The following is a 9199-nucleotide window of genomic DNA, read 5'->3' as shown; positions in this document are numbered from 1 at the left end:
TATGATCTTGGTTTCGGCAGGGTATCGAAAGGATTAGCGGGGTGAAGTGAGGGAAAAAAAAAATATGTTTGGTATAATTGTACCGCCTCCGCGGCCGCCTCCTAAATAGGACACCGCCTTCAAAATGCTCTATCGCGGGTGAATCCACGTGACGCTGTACGCTCTTGAAGAATCTTTTGGATGTTTGGTAGCATCTTCTTTTCGAATAGCAAAGAAAAAACCACGGCAGACTCGAAAGCGCCCTGAAAAAGGTGGTATCTGTCAATCTAGATTGGGTCGACTTGGTGACCCACTCCAGAATTCTCACCTATATCACTTACACTCACCCCAAGAAAAAGAAAGAATTGTCGCATCCAGGTCATCGTGACGCCAGCCTGAAGTTCAATTGGGGTATCTTCACCAGGGTAGGTGCCGTTACCCCTAGGAGCCACAATGTTGCCATTGCTATGTCGTCGGATAGACTAGTAGAATCGGAATAACGAGCAGAATTGGGGTTTCAAGTGAACAAGTAAGAAGACCTGCTGTTGAAAATCAAATCGTTCCAGACCCTATAAGATGTATATGTGTCTTGTCAACAGCTCCATGGTTATTGTTTTCAAGGACGTCATGGAACATGAGCGCTGCTTATGGCGAATTCAATGCACATCAATGGATGATTGCACTATGGGATACAGGTTTCTATGTACCAAATAGATTAAACCCGGCCATACCTGAGCTTTATTATTGATCGAAAAGTGATGAGGAACAGGAAACAGACGTAGGCAAATGTTCGCGACCAACCCTACGTGCCAAGGCTGATCAATCCTGTCCGAGGTAAACGCCGACGCGATAACTTCCAATGCAAGTGGAGCTCGGAATTTTAACGGACTTTTAAATGTCATGACATTGGTCGGTTTCCCCGACACAAAATTATGACCTGAGAGATCGTCGACGACATTGGGGCTCGGGTAAAAGCCGGAGACCACAGACCTATGAACCCCGTGGGGAGTCGCTCCACTATGATTCCACTTTGTCATCTCTTCCCCTTTGGGAAAGGCAAATCCAACTTCGTGATTTCTACATAAATACCTTTCTAATCCCTATCTAGGAGACTTCATTATCAGTCAACCTTCAACATGAAGCTCCTCTTGTCACTGTGCCTACTCGGTACCAGCTTGATGACCGGAGTTGCCGCGTCGCGCAAAGAAGTAGTAAGTGGCACGTCTGCGGTTGCAAGCAAGAAACTCCCCTCACCAAGACGAACGCAGCGGTCAACACATGAAGCTCCAAAATGTGCCAATTCTGCCTCCACGCTATCCCTTAGCGACCCTCCTTACGACAACTATTTCTACTCCGACTGCAATGTAGCGGCCCAGGTAGTCGTCACTAGTCCATTGCCAGATAGCGACCTTTCTTTGATCGCACCTCGTTTGATCATAGCTTGGCCTGCTGGTGACAGTGGGGCTTGCGCATACTTCGCGCCTCAAAACGGGGTCAACGGGTCATTATCACTCGAGCTCATCAATTCAACCATCGGGAAGCCCTTGGCACCCATCTACACCGCGGAGCTATCAAATTCATCTAATACCTATCCCAGTGTGGGAGTTCAAGGCGTACTCCGGTTCAATTCGTCTGCAACACTGACCGTGCCTGTTCTGGGCAGCATCCGCTCAATCCGTGAATTCAGCGAAGGAAGTGTCCTTAGGCCTAAGATTCAGGATGCGATCAAGTTTACTTCTAATAGCGATGGGAGCGCCTCGCTCCAGCGACTCTGGTTCGATAATGTCACCACAACAAGCCTCCATTTCCGCCCTTGGAATAATGGCAGCAACAGCGACAAGGGCAGCATGGTATCGGTAGATGGTCGCACCGTGAAATTCGAAACAGGCGACTATCTTTTTTCCGCGGAAATTAACTATCCTCAGTTATCCCAGACCAGTCCAACCGCAGTGCTGAACGAAAATTCTCAGGAGCTAATCTCGTCTATGCCGGATCAGACGAAGGCGCTTTCATTTATGTCATACTCAAGTAAGGTTCTCGCAGGCGCATGGCATTACCTGACCTATTTTGGTCGTGACTCAATGATTACTGCGCTTTTGTTGGAGCCTGTTTTGAGTGTTGGGAATGCAAGTGTTATGGAGGCAGTGATTGGTTCTGTTTTGGAGCGGGTTGATCGAACAGATGGAAGTGTTTGTCATGAGGAGACTATTGGGTGGGTTTTGTGTTGCAATTTCCAATCTGGTGGTTCTAAGACATTTGATTGGAAGATGCTCTTCTATATGATATGCATGGCTAACTACGGAATAGGGACTATGCGACCTGGTCTAACTTGCAAAATAATATCCCAAGCAACGCAATGGGCTGCGACTACAAAATGGTCTGTTGAGTAATCACTCCAGTGCTATTGTCCCATCGGGCAATATGACCAAAGAGGCAAAGCTAATTGAGTCTTTTATCAAACAGATTGATTCGGACTATTTTCTCCCGATCCTTATGCAACGGTATTTTCTGCAGAATTCTGTTGGTCAACAGCGAATCAAAACCTTCTTCAAGTAAGAATTTCTACCCTCCTGATTTATAAAGGAAATCACTAATACTTCTTCTCTAGTACACCGGCTGGCTCGGCCAATGTGGCGAATCGGAATTTGACCTTCGGCGATCTGGCTCTAATAAATGCTGAGCGAATCATGCGTCTTGCGGGCCCGTTTGCTCATAACTCTATCAAAAAGAACCTCATTCATCTCAAAGAGGGCCAAGATATCGGCCAATGGAGAGACAGTGAATACGGTGAGCAGAACCCTGCCTTCTCGAAAATTCCCAGGGTATATTTGTAAATTGGACGCTGATTTTTGACAAAACTTTGAAATAGGTATCGGTGGAGGACGTATACCCTATGATGTAAACACGGCTCTGGTCCCAGCAGCCCTGCGCTCTATCGCAAGTCTTGCACAGAACAACAGCATCTTTTCGGGACGCAAGAACTGGTCTAAACTCGCCAATGCCTACGCAACTGTATGGGAGGACAAGACCCTGGAATTTTTCCGCTTGAAGATCCCCCGGTCCGAAGCACAATCACTTGTTAAATCCTACGTCAACGAATCCTCCTTTGCAGGACCCAACCAGGTCTCATCCATTGACGACGATGTTACTTTCTATGCACTGGCACTGGACGGCAACGACAAACTTTCCAAGGTGAAAGTAATGAACACGGATGACTGCTTCAGACATTTCCTTCTCAATATTACCAATAACGCCCAGCTCACCCCGTTCCTCAACCAAACTGCCAATAACATCAGACGCACCTTTCCGGCTGGTCTCATGACTGATGCAGGCATGATAGTTGCCAATCCGGCCTTCGGTGGGGATCCTGTTTATGCAAAAAACTGGACGACGGGTGCTTATCATGGAACCGTCATTTGGTCATGGCAGCTTGCTATGATGGCAAAGGGATTGGAGATGCAGCTTGAACGGTGTGAGTTGACAACGGAAAAGCTTGGTCATAATGGACAGCAGCACGCGGCAACACCCAAACCGAAGTTTTGCTCTGATAAATATGTCTACGACAATGTCAAAGCCGCCTATAATGAACTGTGGGACTCGATTGAGAAGAATACTTCGCAGCTCTCTGCCGAAGTTTGGTCTTGGGTTTATCGTGACGATGGCTTCCAGGTCACCCCGCTAGGAGTGCTGCCACCCCCTGGTGGCGGTAGCCAGATAGGTAAGGTCTTCTCCGGTTATCAGCATCATCCGATTTTTTTTTCGTGTTCCTTTTTTGCTAATTGCCTTTATATCTGTAGAATCCAATATTCAACAGCTTTGGTCTCTAGCCTTTTTGGCTGTTTCCAGGAACAAAGCTTATAAAGATTGAATGCAAATATCTCAGTTCATGCCGCTTTTATCCGATTCCATCGGAATTCAATAGATGGACGGTTAACAATGGTGGAAGACGGCAGCTAACTTTCCAGTTTACTTTCGAACGTGAAACCTTCCATACCGATATGTGCAGCATACTTTCATCTGTATATACTCTTTCAACAAGGCAAGCTGCTACAATTAATCTCTACTTTTCATACTTGCGATATATATATGCAAGTTCCTATCCGTTAGTGCATTATATAAAACAAGGCATATTCACTACTCTCGGTGCTACTCTTTTAATTGTTGACTCTTACTAGGCTCTATCACAACTATAAAATCTCTTTCCATGATGACGATCGTTGAAAAGAGCGAGCAGAAACATGGATATGGAGGATTTAACTACCGCCTACCAAAGATATATGCAACACAGTGACGGTAATGGCGAACACACCTTGAGGATATCAGTGTTTAACTAGACTGTTGTACTTCTGGAGACAAAGGATCGTTCAGATGATAGCCCTTAGAGCACCGATAGAGGCGGGTGTTTCCCACGCAATTTCCAAAGCAGGAGCAAGTATACGGAGGACCGGCCGGAAAAATATCTGCCAAGACCAGCCTAGATAAGAATATAGTGAGTATGGACATCACAGATCACACGATGTCCGAAGTAGCTAAAGACTAACTTTAAGCCAAGTACGACTGATACGAACTGTCTAGAGGTCCGTTCCGTGAGACTAGAGGCACCCACACGCCATACTCTGATACCTATTTAGCTTCAGCTGACGCTGGCTGATTCCCCATAATGTGAGTGAATAATATCAGATACAGCACAAGTATTCATCAAGTTGTCTAGGTCAGACCTCGGGAGATGAAGGGGTGGATCTCCTATATTCGTCTTAGACAAATCCTTGGCAGCCTCGACCATATTTAGAGTTCCACCCAATGTAACCTAAAGCTGTGGTCTGGTGCTTAGTAAGACGTTTAATTGAAGGCAATCTCGTTTAGCCTATTTAATCAATTTGGTGGTAATGCTTGGCTTTATCATTGAGTGAATAATAAATGCCTATACTCCGTACAGCTTCGCTTTATTTCACCGTGAACTTGATTGGACCACACTTAAATTGATAATATCTCCACAGAGTCGGGAGTAACACATTAGCAGATCAAGCGAAAACCATGCACTATTGGCCCGGGGAGACACCGGACGAGAAGCAGGGAGGGAGACGAAGTGATCAAAGAAAGAAACAGTGAATACTCATTTGCTCGGTGTCTCGGTGTCTCGGCACAGAACCGAGAAGTCTAAATAAATTAAAATAAGGCCGAACGAACATCACACCCGAGCACATGCAGCAGCAAATGTAACCCTAGCTAAAGGGAGGCGATTAAAGCGAAGGTGATCCGTCGGGATTCCGGCTGCCAAGTGCTTACCTGCTGACTATAGCCGGGGTTTCTCCCACGTAATCCGGAATCAAAGTGACATGCATTGCCTAAATTAGGGCGAAAGTGTCGGACAAAGCGCAGGATGGGTTAGCGTCAAAACTCCAACAAATTAGCGTCAACGGACCTACCTTATCTAAAGAATGCTAGGAATGCCACCGGAAGTCGGTGGATACACATGAATATATATGCTTTCTGTATCGTGCTTTGAGACTAGTATTATCCTACAGATATCACACCTATTAAAAGATTCTAGAGACTGTTGACATATAAACCAAAATCAATTAGAACATAAGACAGGCGCTAGGGAACTCAATGGAAAGTAGAAAGGGTCCGAGCTCTCCGGGGCTAGCATGTCAACATCTTAGGGCAAATGTTATCATCAGGGCCAAATAGGGGGTTCTCAAAAAACGATCAGGGTTCAATTGTTTTTTATTATCGCGGTGCGTGGCAAGACAGTTCTGTCGCCGCAAGCATGGTGGCTCATTTCATGGCTGCATGGTATCATAAACATGGTCAGCTCAGTGGTCCGATAAGAATTTATTTTGGATTATAAAGAGGATCATAGGACCGAATAAAATGCGCGATCAGCTCTACAGCCATACTCCAGCGTACTGTCCTCAAGTATGTCCAAGTCGCCTGTAGAAACCAGTGACTTGTCCACGGTGGCTAGCCAGGAAGCCATTGGCGAGAAGTATCCTGCTGCTGTGGTTACTACCAAAGATGAGCATGGACATGGTGAAGATGACGCCGACAGCGATCCGGACGCGATTATCATCACCGGTGCTGACGCAGCTATTCATCTCTTATCTCTTCGAGATGACTTTGACACGGTCTTGACCTTTCGCAGTATATTACTTGCTTCCGGCCTTGCGTGTTTCCAGGCTGTGATGAACCAGATTTATCAGGTATTTCCAATCCATCTATTGCCCATAGAGATACTAACAACTCGTTCTATAGTTCAAACCGACCTTGATTACGATTCAAGGAACCTTCATCGTTCTCATCTCCTACTTTGTCGGCAATGCCTGGGCGAGATTCCTTCCCCGTGGCGATAAATTCGAAGCTCGCTGGAGGGCGAAAGGCGGCCAGGGAGCCCTACCATGGTGGATCAAGGTCATAAAGTTCTTCAACTACGGGCCATGGAGTTTGAAAGAACATGCAATCTGTTCAATCACTGCTACGTCGGCCTCAAATGCGGCGTCTACCTCAACCGTGTTTGCAGCACAGGATCTATTCTACAATCTTCCCCTCACCCCCGCGACTGTGATCTTGAGTACTATCTCTATTGGCCTGTTTGGCTACGGGATCTGCGGAATTCTGCGTCCCATCGCTGTCTGGCACACGGAGGCCGTCTACTGGAGTAGTTTGCCTACCGTCAAGACTCTCCAGGGACTTCATTGGCAGGAAGTCAAAAACTCGAAACCGCTTCGATACTTTTGGTATGCATTCACTGGCATGTCAATATACGAGATCATTCCTGCCTACATCTTCCCGTGGCTAAACTCTGTGTCTATTCCGGTAAGTGGTATCGCAATGATCTCTTCAGATGAACTTTCTGATTATGAGAATCTCATTGGAACAATTTATTAACTTCGGACTTTATAGTGTTTGGCTGCACAAAAGGCCACTGGGGAAACTGGTGCCGTACTCAACAATATCTTTGGTGGGGCAACCAACAATCAGGGTCTCGGTCTATTTTCGTTCTCGTTCGATTGGCAATATGTGAGATGATGTCCCCCTATAACACATTGATCTATCAAGTCATCTAACAGAAGCAGCTCACCTCTTTCCAAACCTCACTCCCTCTCAAACTGCAAATTCATCAGGCAGCTGGACTTTTTTCCTGCTTCTTTATTATGATAGGCATTTATTACGGAAATGGCTGGAATTCGAGATCACTTCCATTCATGTCGACGAGAATGCTCACGAACAACGGCACCACATACCCCCTGCACGACGTTTTCCCCGGTGGTGTCCTCGACGAGACTGCCCTGACCAAGTTTGGCTTGCCGAGGCTCACTGGAACTTTTGCATTCGCCATGTTCATGGCCAACGCAGCAATGGGTGCCCTGATCGTTCATTGCATCTTATTTTGGGGCAAGGATATCCGTCGCTCCTATAAAAGCGCGAGAGAGGGTAGATATGATGATCGGCACCATGATCATATGGCCAAGCATTACAAAGAGGCTCCGTGGTGGTGGTATATCGTCGTGCTTGTTGGCAGCTTTATTCTCGGCATAATTGTGACTGTGAAAGAAAACATCACCTTGTCGGTTTGGGCATATGTTATTTCACTGCTAGTAGGATGCATTATCGCCCCCTTCGTGAGTACAACGTCCTCGATACTGAGCTTCATGCAGAAAAACTGACTATGACCGTGCTATAGAGTGTCATCCTCTATTCTCGCTTCGGTAATGGTATTGCAACCAACAATTTGTCAAAAATGCTGGCTGGACTCATCCTGCCTGGACGCCCGGTCGGTAACATGTACTTCGCTGCCTGGTCGCATAACGTCATTTCAAATGCGGTTATGCTTTCCAATGACCTGAAGATGGGCGAATACCGTGAGTATCTATGTCATTGTTTTGATCAAAGATATGTTTTTAACTTATCTCTTAGTCAAAATCCCGCCCCGGATCATGTTCCTGACACAGTTGTACGGCACAGTTCTTGGTGGTTTCGTCAACTACGCCATCATGATCTCTATTGTGTCAAGCAATCGAGCGCTTCTCACCGACGGCAATGGAAATTCCTCCTGGAGTGGTGCAGGCATACAATCTTACAACACCAATGCCGCATCATGGGCTTTGGCTCCCTATATCTATAAGATTGGTACCCCATACGGGGCTATACCTATTGGTTTAGCCGTTGGAGCTGGTGCTGTGGTTGTTCACCGCATCTTTTATCACGTGAGTAACCCCATAGCCTTCCCTATTGCACTTGGAACTGACATCCGTTTGACTCTTAGTTTGTACCCAAAATCGGAAAGCTCGACGTTGCGGAAATCAATCTCCCGCAGTACATCCAATACGCCGGTTATATTCCCTACAACCAAAGCCAGACCTGCGTCATCTTCACCTGGATCACCGCCGGATTCTACGTTCAATATTATCTCCGCAACTATAAGCCGCGGATTTTCAAGGATTATTCATATCTCATTACCGGCGCCTTTGATGGTGCTAGTTTGACGGTTCTCTTCATCCTCTCGTTTGCTGTTTTCGGCGCTGGTGGGCCTTCGCACCCATTCCCAACGTGGTGGGGAAACAACGATAATGGGAACTACGATTGGTGTCCGGTAGTAGAGTAGGGGAAGGGAGTTAGATGATAGGGAATTTGAATCCACAGAGAAAGTTGGTCACGGGAGTGTGAATAGTGCTGTCGCTGAACTCCGAGCCAGAACAATGTCATAATTATTATTTAAGTTGCGGGCCGTGGATCTTTGACGGGCGAATATCGACATATTCACGGGGCGAGAACCAGATGGCGGATAGACTGTAGTCTCTGCGGTAGTAGGCAGTGGTTCGAACAATAGCTTCGGTTTATTCTTCGTCGAAACAGTATTCGGTGGCGGAACGATATCCATGGGGCAAAAGGGTAGCCATTCTGGAGGTTTGTCCGGTACGGGGTCCTAGCAAGAATCGCGACTCGCCAGTGTACCTCCCCGAACACTTCTTGGGGCCGATGTTATCGTATGGAGACGGGACTGGATCACGGACCTGAGTGGCTAGAATTCATTGCACGGGGACTTCAATAGCGTTTAAGGGAAGTTTTACTGTTTTCGCGAGACTATTATCTTTCCAAGGGATACATCACAGTGAGCTCTGATTGGCTAGTGACATAAGGACCTCGCTCCTCACGGTACGCTCTCCAACCACTATATCATTATCGAGCTGGCCTATGCCATTGCTATAGTGAACAAACA

At 46.6% G+C, this 9199-nt stretch overlaps 2 protein-coding genes across 2 annotated transcripts; both read left to right on the top strand.

The window, feature by feature from the left end:
• Positions 1–1115: 1115 nt before the first annotated feature.
• LCP9604111_9694 (uncharacterized protein) lies at positions 1116–3847 on the top strand (the record flags this gene model as incomplete). The annotated part of the gene is made up of 7 exons (XM_039077976.1): positions 1116–1190; positions 1248–2191; positions 2287–2356; positions 2443–2531; positions 2588–2766; positions 2849–3697; positions 3777–3847. The coding sequence occupies 7 exons, from the start codon at positions 1116–1118 to the stop codon at positions 3845–3847; spliced, it is 2277 nt and encodes a 758-aa protein (XP_038924304.1).
• Positions 3848–5900: 2053 nt separating this feature from the next.
• LCP9604111_9693 (OPT family oligopeptide transporter) lies at positions 5901–8584 on the top strand (the record flags this gene model as incomplete). The annotated part of the gene is made up of 7 exons (XM_039077975.1): positions 5901–6182; positions 6235–6795; positions 6883–6999; positions 7056–7601; positions 7664–7841; positions 7897–8186; positions 8246–8584. 7 exons carry the CDS (start codon positions 5901–5903, stop codon positions 8582–8584), a joined length of 2313 nt encoding a protein of 770 aa, XP_038924303.1.
• Positions 8585–9199: the final 615 nt, after the last annotated feature.

Source organism: Penicillium roqueforti (assembly GCF_015533775.1).
Source record: "Penicillium roqueforti strain LCP96 04111 chromosome Unknown scaffold_63, whole genome shotgun sequence".
Classification (NCBI taxonomy): Eukaryota; Fungi; Ascomycota; class Eurotiomycetes; order Eurotiales; family Aspergillaceae; genus Penicillium; species Penicillium roqueforti.
This window is presented reverse-complemented; position numbering and strand designations above follow the sequence as displayed.